The sequence below is a fragment of the Rhinocladiella mackenziei genome (genome assembly GCF_000835555.1).
Source record: "Rhinocladiella mackenziei CBS 650.93 unplaced genomic scaffold supercont1.1, whole genome shotgun sequence".
NCBI lineage: Eukaryota > Fungi > Ascomycota > Eurotiomycetes > Chaetothyriales > Herpotrichiellaceae > Rhinocladiella > Rhinocladiella mackenziei.
In genome coordinates, this window is record NW_013550604.1 from 2285585 (window position 1) to 2303836 (window position 18252).

Below are 18252 nucleotides of genomic sequence, written 5' to 3' on the forward strand. Positions count from 1 at the left end.
CCGGTAGAGTGCTTCCGGAATATACATATATATATCATGCCGCTATTTCCACAATACTTTGGAGGTTTCAGACTCGGCTTTCATCCTAATCTGACTTTCCTCCACAAACGCAAACACTCCAACATATCTGCACCCGCTTTGCCCTTGCCGGCATTCGAGGTGGTGGACTCCGAGACCACAAAGACCAGAGCTACCGCAAAGCAAAACACCGTTTTATTGCGGTCCAACATGATGACTTGCTGCTTCTTCATGCCGCCTGCCACGGCCCACGACATCCACTCGTCCAGGATCTTGATGATTTTTCGCGCCTCGCCTTCTTCGCTTTGACTCTGGTCCACGACGATCAAGTACAAGACCGCCTCAGCGAGTTGGTCGAGCGTCCATTCTCGACCGATCTCGCCCTGTTCGATTAGCCACACAAGACAAGCTTCGGCCACGGCTTTGATGTTCATTCTCGGGCTGGCGATGGCATCTTGCATTCTTCGCTCCTCCCGCTCCTGCCGCATATGTATCGATTCCATCATGTCGTTATGAATTTGTTGCCTTGCTGCTGCTTCACGGTTCATCTTGTGAATCCTTGCCTGCTCCGGAGACATGGTGGCCTCTAGCCTTTCTGCAGCAAGGCGGGCCTGATAGCGTTGCATATGTCGTTGGCTGAGATTCATGGACTCATTCACGCTGTTGTTTTCCTTTTCCGAAGACCATTGCGGCGCATCAATATCCGCCAGTAAACCGAGGATTACCATGACACCGCAGGGCACCGATTCTCTATGGACAAAAGTTTGGATCTCGGAGGGGGTTTCAACGTCCCACAGACCACCGTTGGTCTGTTTGCGGGAGAGGAGAGCAGATGCCGCACATGTAAACCAGATCGCCACCCGCGATTGCTCATATGTACGAAATGGTTCACAGACGAAACCTGTTTCAATGTTTTTCCGTTCCCAGAGAAGCCTCTGGACACGGTGGTCCTGGGCACGAAAGCGAAAACTCGAGCTATCCATGCTGTACTTGTTTGAGATTTTCATCTCTTCGATCCTGGCTGGAAGATCTTGCTTCTCCTGTTTCTGGTTTTCATTCGGCTCCAACAGCTGAGGTTGGTGAAGTCGACCCCAGCCTGGTGCGAGGCTTGCGACACCTCGGAGTTCCGCCACATCTGTCATATCCTTGGTCCATCTGATGGATAAACTAAGAATACCGTCGCTTTCATCGGGCATCGCCGTTCTCAGAACCCAGTCGACCTGTTTCCGAGAACCCTGTTCATCATCCGTCTTTTTCAGAAGAACTGTTCCAGCCGGTGTCCACAAGCCACCCGATTTCAATTTCTCCCATCCCATCGAATCCGGAATGGCACCCCAGTCGAGCAGAAAATGGACAAGTTCCGAAAAATCGATTTCTGCTGGCGGTTCTCGTAGCTCGTCCTCATACTGTATTCTATATAGCTTCCTGCCCACGATCAATCTTTTCCAGTGAAATGCTCTCCAGCTGCCTCCACGGAGGAACCCACGCACACGACCTTCTTCAATCATGCTGAGCGTGCTCTCGGCTCGATCGAGCAATCGGTGATGCTCCTCTCCCAACTCTTGACCTTCATCAGCAATTTTCCAATAGTCTTCATTGTTCCGTTCCAAGGGTGCGATGGTATATCTAGGCAGCTCCACTTCAATAAGGCTGGTCATAGGGGAGCTTCGAATAGTAAAGCCGTCATGTGGACGTGTTGTGGTAACGGGCTTATGGCCATGATGGATAAGTGAGGCTCGGATTCGGCGCTGAGTGAGGATTGCAAGCGTAAAAGTATACAGGATCGGGAGTACACCGAGGACGGCGAGTGGAACTCCGATGTATGTGATGATGTCTGATGCGGACGTCATTTTGGCTTGGAGGTGTGAGCAGGAGAGCAATGCAGTTTCGCGGTGATAGGTCAAGGAGGTTTCCAGGTCACCTTTTCATCGTGTCTGATCAGACTCTTGACTACGAAATGCCTCATGACCGCAAGATACGTTCGAAGTCGATCACTCTAGGAGGCAGCATTGAAGCTGGTTAGCTTTCTTGTGAACTCAATGGGCCGCAGTTCGAGCCCAAGCATTTTGCAACGGGTAGGAGAAAAGGGGGATCACGTGCACGAACAATCCGTCTCACAAGATTTCAACCAATGAGAGGAAAGGTTTTAGGAATGGACGGATTATTGATTTTTCCGGGCTTACAGGTGCTATGCTACGTTGTGGGGAGTCAGAGAAAACGGCAATTATAAGAGAAAGAAAATAAAGAGTTTAGGATGAGACAGAACTTTGGGTAGGTGTCTGAAAGAATGATTCTCTTTTTGGCAGCCTCGGTCTGCTGCCCCATTACAGCAGAGCATTGTCGCTATTACGCAGTAACTTCGGGCGTGCGTCTTTAATATCGCCATCATTCAGATCTTCGGCCACCCTTGTTTTATTTGCACAACCCGTTCAGAACAAACGGCGAGGAGGACGAGATTCAACCGCCAGACTCGGTGGCAGACTGGTCCCAAAAGCCACGGTCATTCCATCTCTATTTACCCTCTGGAAAATTAGAAAACCCCACCACGACTTCCTATGCGACAACACATCCTCATGCACTCTTCCCGACAATAAAATTACCATGTCGAAGTGTGTCCTCCTCTCCTTTGGAAGCTGCCTTTCTTGTGCTGTTGAAGCACAGCTAACGCATCATACTCTTCTAGTAATCGGTATTCCTCTTTGAATCGCCGCGCGGCACCTTCCTCTGCACTGTTCCAAGACTATCCTGGCTCAAGGCCCTCCAGCTCATCCTCTAGCCGTCCAGGTTACGCCTACCCTTCAGCTCCTGATGCCCGCCCATCGTCCTCACCCTACCTCAATCCCTACTCCAACACAAACGGTACCCCTACGAATACGTCATCCTTCCGACCGGCCACTCCCAACTCGAAAGGTCAATACTCGACATCCGTCCTGGAAGAACTGGAATCCCAAAATGAAACTACTGCTACCACGCTTCTATCGCAAAAGGTCTCCCAATTAAAGTCTCTAACTATTGCCATTGGCGATGAGATCAGAGACTCAAGTACGCTGGCAAGCCAGATCAACGATACCTTTGAGAACACTGGCGTCAGATTACGAGGGACTATGAGAAGAATGTTACGCATGGCAAAGCGGACAGGCGTCAGCTGGAAGGTTTGGGTACTGTTCTTCATTGCTGTGTGGGCTCTATTCGCCTATGTCTGGCTGTTTTAGGCCATGCATCGTCTATAAAAGATTGGACTGGGCGATAAGTGAAGAGGCGTTCTCATGTTGCAAGGGCTAAAAAAAAAGAATCTGCTCGAATGGGTTGCCATACTACTGGTTTATGTGAGAACAAGACAAAACTCTGAAATTTCCGAAGGCTGATCCAGGATCGGAAGCAAACTGGGTTCACTGGCTATCAAACGGAGCAACAAACATTCCTCAACAGCTATTCCTCCACCTAGACGATCGACTCAATGAGCTGTACATGAGATTCCATTCTCACTATTCATCTCCAGGTCACGACAAAACTGTAGCAAGGCGTACAGGCGAAAAGGTATGTATGGGTCCACAATTGGTCACGTTCGAGTGGATTTGGCTCCGAACCGGAGTTTGAACCAGGGTGGTACTTTCACAATGATGAATTAGGAAGAGCTGAGTTCCTTTGTTGTGAAAGATGGCATATTGGCAGAGACAATTCCACAGAAAGCATCTGATCCGGAAGCGGAGGACTTCAGACACGAGCCGAGGGGCAGGCACCGTCTTGTTCACCCAGCCTGATGCGGTCATGGTTCCATGATTCCTTGTCTGGAACTCCACGAATGGGATATTTCGAACGAGACAGGGTTTTTGCATCACTCTGTGCCGGCCACCTTTGTCTGCTTGGTCCGGTGCATTTAGCTTTATGACACACGAATAAAATCCAAAGCCGAAGAACATCATGAAATGGCAAAAATCCGGGAAACCAACAGTTCCATAGTATTGCATGGCATGACATAGCGTGGCATCGTGTCACAATGTATTCTAATAATCATAATTGGATTTCCGCGCGCTTGCGCAGCATCTTCCTAGAGATATTTGCATCGAGGACATGACTGACCCTTCCCTTGCCAAGTTGAAGACTTATTCACCCCTTCTCCTCCCGCCCAGCAAGCGTCCACTCCGGCTCCGCATCCGATGGTTCACCGGTGTTTCCCAGTTTATTGCAGAGGAGCCGCCTCCGGCGCCAGCGCCAACAGCAGGGGACGGAGTGAACAAGCCACCGCTACTCGACGCTTCAGCTCCGTTTGTAGGGCCGTTCGCTGTCCCTGTTGTAGATGTCGAAGCAGAATGAGTAGCGGGTGCGGGATTCGCTCTCCTGGCAGCACGTCCAAATAGGGTCCTTCCGGCACTGCTGCCACCAGCAGTGGCGGCACCGTCGAGCCAGGGTCTTGCCGTAGTTGCACGCGTGGAGTGCTCGACAACATCTCTGGGATCATTTACACTGCCTGATGGCGCCTGGCCTGTGTTGCTGGCGCTCCCGGTACTGATATCACGTCGGTGAGAGGTACGTGTGTTTGCCCTTGGTTGAGATGAAGCAAATGGATCGGCGTTGTCGTCGCTTGCGGCATCCGTATCGTTGACGGCGTCAAGAGGACTATCGAGCATGCTGGGCGTTTGAATATATTGGCGTAGGCGTGGGGTAGGGAGCGGGCGGTTGCCACTCGGCATCCTCGCCCGTGTAGCCGCGTGGTCGGGATCAGGTGTCGGCCGGCTGTATTGTATCCTCTCGCGGTCAGCGCGTCCTTGTGTCCGAGGAGACGGCCCAGTGATCCATGGTCCTGAACTCCGTCGTCCTGATCCGCCAGTCATACGGCCAGAGCGGCGACGGGGCACGCCGAGATTCGGCTGATGTATCTGGCCCTGACCAGGCAAGATGGAAATATCCATTTCACTCTCCTCAAGTTCTGTGTCGGTGTGTTCCCAGGCCTGCTCTGACTCAGGTTCGGGGACGTCGTCATCAAGATCGTGCTCGCTCGCACCATCATCGAAAATCTCATCCTCCTCAAGCATTGCATTTACCAGATCTTCAGCCTCGCGCTCGTGGTAGTCGTACTCGCTCCCTGGAACGGGAGCGCGGACGCCTGCAGCGCTGGCATCCGCAGTTCTGCCGAGTCGAGCGATTTGGGCGGGGGAAGGGACGTCTCCCTCTTCCTCGTCAGTGTCTGGCTCCCGTCGCGTATCGTAGACCCAATTTGCGTCGATGTCATCGGCGTCAGGGGACATGATCTCATCTTCGTCCCCTTCGTCTGCATCAGGAATTTCATCGTCAAGATCGCCTTCCATGCCATCCTCTTCTTCTCCATCGGAGTATCGGTCTGAATCTCCTTCATCGAGATCATCCACTTCTTCTCTACCATCTGCATCAGGGATGTCCTCATCTAGATCTCTGTCTCCGTCCGGTTCACCCGTTTCCGCGAGGTTAGCAAGTCGATCCTGCATCTCTTGATCTTGTGCCATCCTTTCTTGCAGTTCGACTTCCCTCAGCTGCCGTTCTACTTCTTCCCTCTCGATTTCCTCTTCTCGCTTGCCCAGCATTGTCTTTGCACAGCCTGCTGGTTTCAACCAGCCATAGCCGTACGTGGCGATAGCCAATTTTCGCTGCGCGATGGTGCGCTCATCTGAAGCAAGGGCAACCAATGTGCTGTTCCGACTGACGGCTGAGGAATGTGGCTTTGGGCGACGATGTTGATGTGGGCCTGAAGATTGTGTGGTCGTGGATACTTCAGAGGAAGAATGCGTGAGAGGTGGAAGTAGAGATGCTGATGGGGGAGGGAGAAGAGGAAGAGTGGTCGTCAGAAGCATTTTGGTGGTCCTGGAACTGGTCGGTCGTCGACGTGGTGCTCTTGTCAACCTTGGAGTTTTCGTCGTCACTCAAGATTCTGGCAAACGTGTATTTTCATGACGCGAAGGTTTTGAACCAGCACTACCAAATGGGTCTTTGACTCAAAAACATGTGCCCGTCTTTCTGGTTACTCGATCGTAATTGTCCAACGAATCTCGGTCCCGCTTTGAAAAGCTTTGATCGTGAATTGAATTGGACTTTTCCGGAAACCAGCCTCGGATTGCCAGTTGGTGGAGCCTAGAGTAGGAATGTGGTACCAATCGCGCTGTCTGATTTGAAAGGCACGACCCCCAACACCCAAGCTTGACTTATTCGTCAAGACTTGCGATGCAATGACACATAAGAAGTAATGCTCGTAGATAGACGGACTTGAATAAGACTGGCAACAGAGAAGGCACTTCGCAGGTGGCGAAAGGCTTATGGTAGTAAAATATGCAGCGAAAGCGAAATTTCCTTTCCATCAACAGTGGCGTTGGTGGTGAAGAATATGCCGCGAAGTGCTCCTCGTGAAGTCAAACGTTGAAGGAGGCTTCTGCCAAGACATCCGAATCGGGAACACGTCAACACTTTTCAATATCTGTCTCTTCTATTACAGTCAAGAGAAAATTTTTTACTTTCATCTGCTACGCATATTGATACATTTCCATTGGCAATCTGCGGATTCCCCATACTTAATCCTTTGAAACTCTCATAGCCCATGTCTTGATGTCCATCCCCAATGTTTCTACATCGCAAAAATCCTGACATCATCTCCTCTTGCTCATAAATGATTGAAAGAAGTGAAACCATGACTCATAATCGTCGAATCTCTGGGATACCGAGGTCATGGAATCCAGTACCATGGTCATCTCAACTCGTAATGCGCTCATCAGGGGGTATCGGTTATTCTGACTGATTTGCGCTCACCATGCCAAACCAGCTCATAAATGATCGGAAAGCCACCCATTGTAACATTTGTTTCGTTTTTGCTTTCTTTTTTTTTTTTCCCCCACCACTTCATTCGACTTTTACGGCAACTTTTTGCTTATAGATATACCCGTCCAATCAAGCAGCAACATTAATATCGGTATTGCGCTTGAATTCTTCCGCTGCATGAGCCATATCACTGTGTTTGTGAGCCTTAATCTCTTGCGGCGTTGGGACAGCGTCATGCTGGGGTCGTCGAATAATGCCTCCGGTGGCTGGAAGGGAAGATCCTGTTCCCATCAGGAAGCTGTCCACTTGTCGAGCACATTGGCGACCTTCGTTGATCCCCCAAACGATGAGAGACTGGCCACGACGGCAATCGCCGGCGGCGAAAACCCCAGGCAGGTTGGTATTGTACATGTTCTTAGGAGTCTTGATGTTTTTGCGTGGGTCCAATTCGATTTCGGAGTTGAAGAGACGATCATCAGGTCCCAGGAAGCCCATGGAGAGAAGGACGAGATCTGCAGGGAAATATTCTTCACTGTCTTCCTTAGGTTTCATTTCCCAAGCACCGGTCGAACTCTTGGTCCATTCCACACGAGTCGTGTTGATGCCGACTACGCGGCCGTCTTCAGCCACAAAGTCTTTGGTCATGACACAGTACTCGCGAGGATCCTTGCCGTAATGCTGTTTGACTTCAGCGTGACCGTAGTCGACACGGTAAATTCGGGGCCACTGAGGCCATGGATTATCGCGAGCACGCTCTGGTGGAGGTTGGGGCAACAGCTCAAAGTTGGTGATGGACTTAGCGCCGTGACGGAGAGAAGTGCCGATGCAGTCGTTACCGGTATCACCACCACCTATGACGATGACGTGCTTGTCATTGGCACTGATGTATTTACCGTCACCCAACTCAGAATCCAACAAAGACTTGGTGTTGGCATGCAAAAACTCCATGGCAAAGTGTATTCCTTCGACTTCTCTGTTCTTGATCTTCAAGTCACGGGGGACCTGGGCTCCAGTGGAAACCACAACGGCATTATTGCTGTCCCGAAGCGACTGAAGACTGACTTTCTCATCGGGGCCCACCATGACGCCAGTCTCGAACCTGACACCTTCGGCAGCCATGAGATCTACTCGTCTCTGAACAATACGCTTGTCAAGTTTCATGTTGGGAATGCCGTACATCAATAACCCGCCAACCCGATCCGACTTCTCATAAACCGTAACAAGGTGTCCGGCACGGTTGAGCTGGTCGGCGGCAGAGAGGCCCGCCGGACCCGATCCAATAATGGCGACCTTTTTGCCTGTGCGTTCAGTTGGTGGCGTGGGAACCATCCATCCCATCTCGAACCCCTTATCAATGATAGCGCACTCGATGCTCTTGATACCAACAGGGTCTTCGTTGATGCCCAAAACGCAAGCACCTTCGCAAGGAGCAGGACAGACACGCCCAGTGAATTCAGGAAAGTTATTGGTCATTAGGAGACGGTTGAGAGCGTCTTTCCACTGATTCTGGAAGACCAGTTCATTCCATTTCGGAATGATGTTGGAGATGGGGCACCCCGTGTCTGATTGGCAGAACGGGACACCACAGTCCATGCATCTGGCCGATTGATATTTTAGCTCATCTTCGTTGAGACGGGAAGAGAGCTCGGCCCAGTCCTTGGTCCGAGTCTTTGCGTTCCGGTACTTCTCGCTGCGACGAGAATACTTCATGAAACCACGAGTCTTGTCGAGCACCAGTGCTGCCTTCTGTTTGACTTTGTCCGCGTCCCCATTGACGCCTTCCTCAATATCAAGCATATCGGCCTTCTTCGGTTTGGCTTCCTTGTCATGGGCAATATCACGCTGCTCCTGATGGAGATTTCGAACAGGGTTTCCTGGGAGTAATGGCAAGGGATACTCGGCCTTCTTGGCCTCTTCGGCCTTCCTGGCTTGTTCCGCCAACACTCTCTTGTAATCGGTGGGCAGAACTTTGACAAACCGAGGAAGAGCACGATTAAACTCGAGTAGAATGCGGGCTGCAAGCTCCGAACCGGTGTAATGGTGATGGTCCTCAATCATGCCCCGAAGGAAAGCAATTTCAGATGGTTCCTCGATCCCGGAGACTTCAACCATTTCCATGTTGATCTTGGAATGGAAGTCTTGGTTCATATCAAGAACATATGCAATACCACCAGACATCCCCGCAGCAAAGTTGCGGCCAGTGCTACCGAGCACGACAACACGACCTCCCGTCATGTACTCGCAGCCGTGGTCCCCGACACCTTCGACAACCGCGTTGGCTCCGGAGTTTCGGACGGCGAAGCGTTCGGCAGCAACACCTCTGAAATAGCACATGCCGCTGGTGGCCCCGTAGAGACAAACGTTTCCGATCAAAATATTCTCTTCAGCCTTGAAGACGGCGCTGCGAGGAGGATAGATGATCAGGCGACCACCAGAAAGACCTTTGCCGACATAATCATTGGCATCGCCCTCGAGTTCGAGTGTGACACCAGGAGCAAGGTAAGCTCCGAAGGATTGACCGGCGGAGCCCCTGATATTGACGTGGATCGTATCTTGGGGCAGGCCAGCCTCGCCGTAGCGCTTGCTGATATGGTAAGAAAGAGTGGCGCCCAAGGTTCGGTCGGTATTGACGATGTCGGTTTCAATTCGGCACGGAAGACCCTTCTCCAGAGCGAGTTCAGATTCGGAGATGAGCTTGTTATCGAGACGGGTGTGCAACTTGTGATCCTGCTTGCGAACGTTGTATGTTGCGACACCGGGGCGAATCGAGTGTGCGGGTGTCAAGATAAGCGACAGATCAATGTTCTCAGTCTTGGACGTGCGGAGATCATCTCGCACTTTCAAAAGTTCGGCTCGCCCAACCATTTCATTGACCGTTCTCAATCCAAGCTGGGCCATGATTGCTCGGAGTTCATTGGCAATGTAATAGAAGAAGTTGATGACATGCTCCGGGGTCCCTAGGAATTTTCTTCGAAGAGCGGGGTCCTGAGTAGCGATGCCGACAGGGCATGTATTCAAATGACACTGGGAGTTTAAATGTTAGTAGATGGATATAACTGTTGTCGACTGAGTATTCAACACGTTACCTTGCGCATCATGATACAGCCCATCGCAATAAGAGGTGTGGTGGCAAATCCCCATTCCTCGGCACCCAACAGGCAAGCAACAGCAACATCACGACCGGTCCGGACCTGGCCATCAGTCTGAACAATGACACGACCACGAAGATCATTGAGAACGAGAGTTTGATGGGTCTCGGCAAGACCCAGCTCCCAAGGAAGACCGGCATATTTGATACCGGTCCACCTCGAAGCGCCGGTACCGCCATCATGGCCAGAAATCAGAATGTGGTCTGATTTCGCCTTGGCCACGCCTGCTGCGACAATGCCAACCCCGACTTCAGATACCAACTTGACAGATACTCTGGCTCGAGGGTTCGAACACTTCAGATCATAGATCAATTGTTTCAGATCTTCAATGGAGTAAATGTCGTGGTGAGGAGGTGGAGAAATAAGACCGACACCAGGAGTAGAGTGTCGAGTACGAGCAATTGGCTCAGAGACCTTGTGACCTGGAAGTTCACCGCCCTCACCGGGCTTTGCACCCTGAGCCATTTTGATTTGAAGCTCATCGGAGTCAGCTAGGTAGTTCGCCGTCACTCCAAAGCGACCAGAAGCGATTTGCTTGATTGCAGAGCGCATCGAGTCACCGTTTTCCATTTTCAAGCTTCTTTCTGGATCCTCACCGCCTTCACCAGTGTTGGATTTCCCCCCCAGACGGTTCATGGCAACAGCGAGAGTAGAATGTGCCTCCATCGAAATCGAGCCATAAGACATTGCACCTGTGACGAATCGCCGGACAATCTCGGTCCAAGGTTCGACTTGGTCAATCGGTACCGGTGTTCGTTGCTCGAAATCAAAGTCAAGCATGCCGCGGAGGGTACAGTTCTTGATTTGTTCGTATTCCGAGAGGGAGTAAGCCTCGTAAGACTTGTCGTTCTTGGTGCGAACAGCATCCTGAACATTGGCGATGCTAACGGGATCGTTGATGTGAGCCTCGCCGCCATCGCGCCAATGATACTCACCCGACTCTGCCAAGCCAGGGATTTCGCGGATGTGTCGAGATGGATAGCCCTTCTCATGGAAAGCAAAAGCGTCTTCGGCAATAAGCTCAAAGGTCATGCCGCGGACACGAGTGGCCGTACCAGCGAAACAGCGGTCAACCACTAAATCATCGATACCGAGAGCTTCAAAGATCTGGGCCCCCTTGTAAGATTGCAGAGTAGAAATACCCATTTTACTCATGACTTTCAAGATACCACCGTCACAAGAGGCCTTGTAATTGGCAATGACCTGCTGATCTGTGAGTTTCTTCTTGATGAGACCTTCACGGTTGAGTTTCAAGATACATTCCATCGCGAGATATGGATTGATACCATCAGCACCGTAGCCCACCAGAACACACATATGGTGAACTTCTCGGGCCTCAGCTGTTTCCACAATGAGTGCCGCTCGGGATCGCCATTTGTTTCGAACCAAATGGTGGTGCACCAACCCGGTAGCGAGGAGTGACGACACCGGGACTCTATCTTCTGATGTTGCCCGATCAGACAGAATGATGATCTTGTCATCTTCTTCGATTGCGGTTGTGGCGGCATCACAAATGTCGTCGAGGGCCTTCATGTACCCGTCGATGCCAGTCCACTTATCGAAGGTGATGTCAATTGTTCTGACGGTCCACTCTTTGTTGTAGTGGTTCATGTTCTTGATCGCATTGAAGGTTTCTGTCTCAAGAATTGGTGAGGGTAGCAGAAGTCTGCTGCATTGAGAGGCGTCCATTTCCAACAAGTTACCTTGAGGGCCAACATAGCATTCGAGGGACATGACGATTGCTTCTCGAATGGGATCAATGGGAGGATTGGTGACCTGGGCGAACAACTGTCTGAAATACTCGAAAAGCAAACGTGGTTGCTGAGCAAGACATGCAAGAGGTGCATCATTACCCATCGAGCCGAGTGCTTCCTTGGAATCAGCACACATGGGCCCGAGCAGTAAACTGACCTGCTCGAAGGAGTAACCGAAAGCGCGAAGCCTGACGTCCTCCTGGATGGTGGACTCGGTAAGCTTATAGCCCAGATCGAGTTCTGCCGCGAGTGTTTTGTAAACCTGAGGCATCTTCATCAGGCTCTTGTCAAGCCATTGTTGAAAGGGCTGTCGATTTGCTACAGTACTTTTGAGCTCGGCGTCGTCAATGATACGGCCAGCTTGTGTATCAACCAAGAGCATTTTTCCTGGCTGCAATCGCCCTTTGATAACTACCCGTTCTGGTTCAATGGCGATAGTTCCAACCTCTGAGGCACAGACAATTCTGTCGTCGTCCGTTACGTAGTAGCGGCACGGTCTCAGACCATTTCGGTCCAAGTTAGCACCACAGTATCGACCATCGGAGAAAGTAAACAGCGCAGGGCCATCCCAGGGCTCCATCAGACATGCCGCATACTCGTAGAAAGCGGCTTTGCCCGGATCCATGGCTGTGTTGCCTTGCCACGCTTCAGGAACCATCATCATGACGGCTTCGGGCAAGGAAAGCACCCGATTCATGACCAGGAGCTCCAAGACATTGTCAAACGCAGCCGAATCTGAGCCTCCATCTTCGACAATAGGAAAGAGTTTCTCAAGCTCTTCACCAAAAAGATCAGATTTCAAGACTCCTTCACGAGCCCTCATCCAATTTTTGTTGCCTCTAAGTGTGTTGATCTCACCATTGTGGGCTAGCCACCGCAGAGGCTGTGATCGATCCCATGAAGGAAATGTGTTGGTGGAGAACCGAGAGTGAACCAGGGCGAAATGACCTTCATAGTCAACAGAGACCAGGTCATGGTAGTACTGATATACCTGCACTGGCGCCAATTGTCCTTTGTATACAATGTTTTTGTTGCTCAAGGAGCAGACGTAGAACCATGGCTTCCACCGTTGATCGTGTGAGACGGTCTTTCTAAGGATGTACAGCCTCCGTTCGAACTCAATCTCGTCGAATTGCTCGGGATCGGTGATTTCTGGTTTATTGCCATTGCCGTATGCGGAAGTGAGGACGACGAACGGTTGGAGAATGATGGGTTCGCGTGAGAGGGCCGCTGGGCCAAGCAGAGTCGAATCTCTAGGAACTTCTCGCCAGCCTAGGGTGCGCAGGCCCAATTCCTGGGCGGTTTCCTCGAAGCTGAGGGTGGCATGTTTCAGCATCTCAGTATCTGGCTTGAAGAAAAGGTTGCCGACTGCGTATTGACCGAGAGGTGGTAGCTCTATGCCCACCTCGCGGGCGAAGTTCTTGACGAAGAATTTGTGCGGGATCGACGTCATAACACCGGCACCGTCACCATCTCGAGCATCTGAGCCTACCGCACCACGATGGGTCATATTACACAGGAGATTCCGCGCTGATATGTGTTAGTGATATATGATACCAATTTCTTGGAGATTGGGAACTCACCATCGCTAATGATTTTATGACTTGCCTTGCCCTTAATATGGCTGTATGACTTGTCAGTAAACAGAAGGCAAAATAAATGGGTCTGAGGACGTTCATACGCGGCAAATCCTACACCGCATGCATCTTTTTCAAGGCTAGGGTCGTATAGGCCTTGCTTCTCGGGCAGAGCCTCACCCCAGCCATAGCCCTTTTCAAGCTTGAACGGAGTGTACTCTTCCTGAACCTCAGATGTTTCGATCTCTTGCTTATATGTTTCCTCCACTACAGGGCCCATCCTAGGGTCGACAGGCGACGGAGGTTCTCAAGGACAATCAGGCGAAAGGTAGGTGGCAAATGCAATCTGACTTGGTGGACAGCAGTCTGGTCGGGCCGAGAGGACGAAAGGAACAACTGCTCAAGCGCAGGTGTGAGAAGGGGGGTTGTCGAACAGCAAGGAGGCCGTCTCTCTGTTGGGTGAGCTCCAGCAAGTGCTTAGGAGAGGAAAATGAACATGCAGATAGACGGGCTGAAGCTGGACAAGTGGTAAACAAAAGAGGAGAGATCGGGACGGGAAGAGGGAAAAAAAAAAAGAAGATTTTAAGTGTGGGGTTGAGATTTAGACTGAGCAGAGTGACGATGAGCCTCTCGAGTCTTGCAGATACCGGCAACTGGAAAGTGGCTAGTGAGTCAAAAGCCAGGTCAGAGGCACAGAGATCCGGCCAACATACCACAGCAGAGGGCGTACAAGCATTCATTGACAGCATTATTTCGACGCTGCTACGGCCTCGTCAAATTCCCTATGCCAGGACGTGCAACAATGCGTTAACGAGGGCTGGCAGGGCAAGGATGTGAGGTGGGGGAAAGCAAAAAGTCATCCGTGGGCAGCTCTTCGCGTCTCCATTCGTGTCACTCGCCTCCATTCTTCATGTCTTGAGTAACCGGAAGCTCCATCATCATGCATGTGCTGATAAGAACCCTCCCGCCAATCAGCACCTCGCCTTTTGCACCAGATTACCTTTTCGAATCTCAGCAAGCAAGAAAAAATTGCCTGATGGCCGCTACCGGGGCACTTTTCCATCGACTACTTTGTCGCCATCGATCATTTTTACCCAGCTATGCACAGAGCTTGTTAAGCCAAACATGTCCACCCACTTACTCTCTTCTCCCTGTACCTGCACAGGGGGGGACCAGAGGACAAACTGTGTGTCATAGCTGCTGGAGCTCTCCACCTGTAAGTCTAGGCGCTCAGATCCTTTCTGTGCGCTTACAATTCGCACCAGCTCATTCATCCCCTACTATCCTAGTCCAGGTTATCTGGAGTGAACTGCGGGCCGCAAACCTCGGCCTTGACCGCGAAACTTGACGGATGAGCACCTGACTTGTCCCTCTGTTGTTCAAGCCGGTTCCGGTGTTGCCCGGTTGTCGCCTACAGTAGCTTGGGCAAGAAAGAAAATTTTTTTTCGTATTTGCTTCTTTCAGGAAAACAGCATGGCCACTGGCTGACTCCAAAGCGAACAAGCAGGATCTCTTTGCCAGAAATGAACACTTCACATAGAAATCACACCTGGACTCAATAACATGACCCCGAAACCTCCACGAGCCTGATTTCCTGTCATGAATATCAGAAGATGGGATACACCCCTTCTTTTGGTTCGCCTCGCAATGAGGAGCTGCTAACTGGCTGCACCCCACGCCTCCAGATGAATTTATGCATGGCCAGATGGCTCTAAACTACTCGCACAGGATCACGTTGCATCAAGGGCCCTCGCCTCAACCGAACCAGTACTATGTGCGATTTGCGGCGCTGGTGGATAAAGATGGTCAGCGACCGCTTCAAGGAGGCCCAGCCAGTCATACCTCGTCCAATGACATTGGTCATCGCCAGTGCAGGAAAATATTTTGCCGTTTTCTGTGAACCGACAAACTAGGAGCGGAGTAGCATAGTACACTGAAGCAGCGAACCCGTGAACAGAAAAGTCTCGAGTCTGACAAGAATGCCACTATACATTGTTATGAGAATTTTTTTTTTTTTTTTTCTCCTCTTAGAATATTACAGCTCCTTAATGGCAGACTCTTTCCTTTTCTATTCTAGCTCGGCAACTAAATTCGCCTGCCGACGTCGGAACTCATTGAACCCTGTCAAGGCTGGTAAGGCCCTGCATGACATTAAAAAACATTATTTATACTCATTCACACCCAAGACTTCGAGCCGCATACTAATCCGGTTTGTTTCATTGGAGGATCTGAGAATACTTAAGGACCCTAAAACAATTCCTCGGATCTTGATTGGGGAAAGCTGACGAGCCACAGAAACAATTTCATCTACAATTCTGGCCGCGGAAATTTTCATGGTCATGACTCAAAAGATGACATTGGAGATCCCCCCCTGCACTTATCCGTCATCGCTACATTTCAGCCTTTCTCCTCGGTTGCCGAGGGAATGTTGCATGCCCTCAATTCCGGTTCTCGGAGGCTTCCCTTCAGAACATCTTTTATTTTTGCTATGGTCACATTCAAAATTTGTTTCATGGCATTCTATGTGTCCAAAAACCGGAGGAATCGTGTCTCCTAGCCACGCCGATTCCTTTAAGACCACAAAACCGAGTCCAAGTGTCTCTGCAGCCGGGCAATACTGACTGCGCCCGACAACAATGTCGGTCCTGAACGTAGCCAGTGGACGATCAAATCAATAGCTTTTTCACAGTTTGCTTTTCAAGATTTTGATCAAACCTTGGAAAGTACTGTGCATGGTGCAAGGTGGAAGGGACGATGAGGATGCCAGCCTACCGGGTGTCAGGGTCTGCGATCCCCTGGTGAACGATTCCAGTTACAGAACCACCTTGCACCCTGCAATAATCCTGACCTTCCGATTGAGAAGCCCTCAATGCCACGGACGGCTTTGGATTTCACATGGCCTATCCCCCATACAGTCCCTATTCGTCAGGCCTTTCGACTTTATTGCACGTTCCCTCAGGGAGGTGCTGTAGGCATTTAGTTTTAATAACGGAGCACAATGTAAATATCAAGGTCTCGATTCACCTTGACATATAAACATACCAATAAATTTACTACCCGGTAAAGCAAAAGGCATTGGCACACTCGCTCGTAACTCCAGGAGTGGCTTGACCGCGAGGCGGCGTTCTTCTAAAGCGGCAAGGCTTTGGTTCACATGCCAAGACTGAAGACCACCATTAAGCAGGACCTCTGTGGCCCTTCGCGTCGTCGTTGCAGCGCGTTTTGCAAGCCAGATTTTTTCCCACCAGCAAAGATCGATTTTGTTGGCCTGTCTTTCATTTCTACAGACTTCATCATGAGTTGATTTGATCTAAAAGTCTTTTGCTCTCCTCCACGGCCTTACGACAAGGTCACCGACCTTCCGTCCAACACAATGAGCCTCTTTGGATCGTCAACTGCGAATCAGAATCAACCGCAACCTGCGAAGCCTAGCCTGTTCACCTTCAATAACCCTTCTTCAAGTCAGTCCACCGCTCAGCCGTCATTGTTTGGCCAGTCGCGGACACAACCAGGCAATGCTCCTACTTTCAGCTTCGGCACCTCGCAGTCGCGGCCTCAGCAAACCGGGGGACTCTTTGGTGCCTCTACTCAAACGCAACCGCCTGGAGGTCTCTTTGGTACTGCACAGTCCCAGCAGCAACAATCGGGAGGACTTTTCGGTGCATCGCAGCCGCAGCAACAAACAGGAGGGTTGTTTGGGACTTCCTCACAGGCACAGCCACCTCAACAAAGCACATTTGGATTCGGCCAATCGCAGCAGCCAGCGCAGCAACAACCGCAACGTCCTCTTGACCAAACACTGAGGTTTGGCCAGTCACAGCAAGCGCAAAATGCATCTCAGCCTATGTGGGAGGAAGGTCGAGGCCTGAATGTGTTCAGATCAATCCCTGCACAGATGAACATTGTCAAAAATAAATGGGATCCACAAAGTTTAACCTCTCCTCTGCGGACGTATCTGTACCAGCACGTCGAGAACGAGACCGACGCCTTGAAATACAGACCTGGGCCCGGAGAAGACGAAGATAAGTGGGAAGAGGCTGTTTCCAAACGACCCGGCCCGGAGTGGGTGCCTCTTCTTGTTCAAGGATTCTTTCAGCTAGGGAGGAAGGCTCAAATACAGATGGAAGCAATTCAGAGATGTAACATGATGCTTCAGGAGATAAACACGTCGCTTGATGTACAACTGGATAAGCATCGTCAAAATGTGGCCACTCGACTTGAAGAGTGCAAGAGAAGGCAGGCGGCGACAGCTCAAAGAACACTGGCGCTGGCAGTAAAAGTCCAGATCTTGCGAAACCGGGGCTATGTGATGGACAATGCGGAGGAGGAGTTGAAGTCGAAATTGGAGAAGCTTCAGCGAGAAATCTTTGATCCTAGTCTGAATGCCAGGGAGCAAGAAGTGTGGGCCCGAATGCTAGGTATCAGAGAACGTACGATGAGACTAAAGATGGAGATGGAAAAGATCGCACCGGCTGCCGCTGAGGAAGATTCAACACTGGATGAAGAGACTGTCAAGGGGGCAAAAAAGGTAAATATCATCGCAGGTGAAAAGGAGATTGAAGGCTGACATTTCCCAAGACGTTAGAGGCATACGACACGCAATTACGGCATTTAAAGAAGGAATTGGACCTTGTGCAACAAGAGTTTGAGGATTGGGAGAAGATATCCAAGGATAGGGATAATGACATTCCTCGCCGTAGATGAGCCAGAAAAGTCTATCTCAGGGCTTGTCTCGCGAACGTCGTTTGTTAGAGGGGCAGCACGCAATCTGGCATAGCGACTTGGGAATTGTTGATGAATTGAGAATCTTTGATATTCTGTCATTGCAATGCGGAACGTTCGGCAACAGCTGTTTCATACAATATTTCCGCTAGCACTGTACAAGATAGTGTACAACAAAAGATGGCTTTTCTCTTCATTCTTGTAGCCTGTGGTTTGATAGCTTCATCAAATGATCCTAGTTCCTTCAATGAC

General features: G+C 50.6%; 5 protein-coding genes across 5 annotated transcripts; 2 read left to right on the forward strand and 3 right to left on the reverse strand.

The window, feature by feature from the left end:
• Window positions 1-80: 80 nt before the first annotated feature.
• Z518_00805 (uncharacterized protein) lies at window positions 81-1868 on the reverse strand (the record flags this gene model as incomplete). Its single annotated transcript, XM_013421406.1, has 1 exon — window positions 81-1868. One exon carries the CDS (start codon window positions 1866-1868, stop codon window positions 81-83), a length of 1788 nt encoding a protein of 595 aa, XP_013276860.1.
• A 751-nt stretch (window positions 1869-2619) lies between these two features.
• Window positions 2620-3230, forward strand: Z518_00806 (uncharacterized protein; the record flags this gene model as incomplete). The annotated part of the gene is made up of 2 exons (XM_013421407.1): window positions 2620-2627; window positions 2702-3230. The coding sequence occupies 2 exons, from the start codon at window positions 2620-2622 to the stop codon at window positions 3228-3230; spliced, it is 537 nt and encodes a 178-aa protein (XP_013276861.1).
• An 891-nt stretch (window positions 3231-4121) lies between these two features.
• Window positions 4122-5843, reverse strand: Z518_00807 (uncharacterized protein; the record flags this gene model as incomplete). Its single annotated transcript, XM_013421408.1, has 1 exon — window positions 4122-5843. The coding sequence occupies one exon, from the start codon at window positions 5841-5843 to the stop codon at window positions 4122-4124; it is 1722 nt and encodes a 573-aa protein (XP_013276862.1).
• A 1084-nt stretch (window positions 5844-6927) lies between these two features.
• On the reverse strand, window positions 6928-13558 carry Z518_00808 (uncharacterized protein; the record flags this gene model as incomplete). The annotated part of the gene is made up of 4 exons (XM_013421409.1): window positions 6928-9822; window positions 9885-13231; window positions 13285-13325; window positions 13383-13558. The coding sequence occupies 4 exons, from the start codon at window positions 13556-13558 to the stop codon at window positions 6928-6930; spliced, it is 6459 nt and encodes a 2152-aa protein (XP_013276863.1).
• A 3093-nt stretch (window positions 13559-16651) lies between these two features.
• On the forward strand, window positions 16652-17982 carry Z518_00809 (uncharacterized protein; the record flags this gene model as incomplete). Its single annotated transcript, XM_013421410.1, has 2 exons — window positions 16652-17806; window positions 17857-17982. The coding sequence occupies 2 exons, from the start codon at window positions 16652-16654 to the stop codon at window positions 17980-17982; spliced, it is 1281 nt and encodes a 426-aa protein (XP_013276864.1).
• Window positions 17983-18252: the final 270 nt, after the last annotated feature.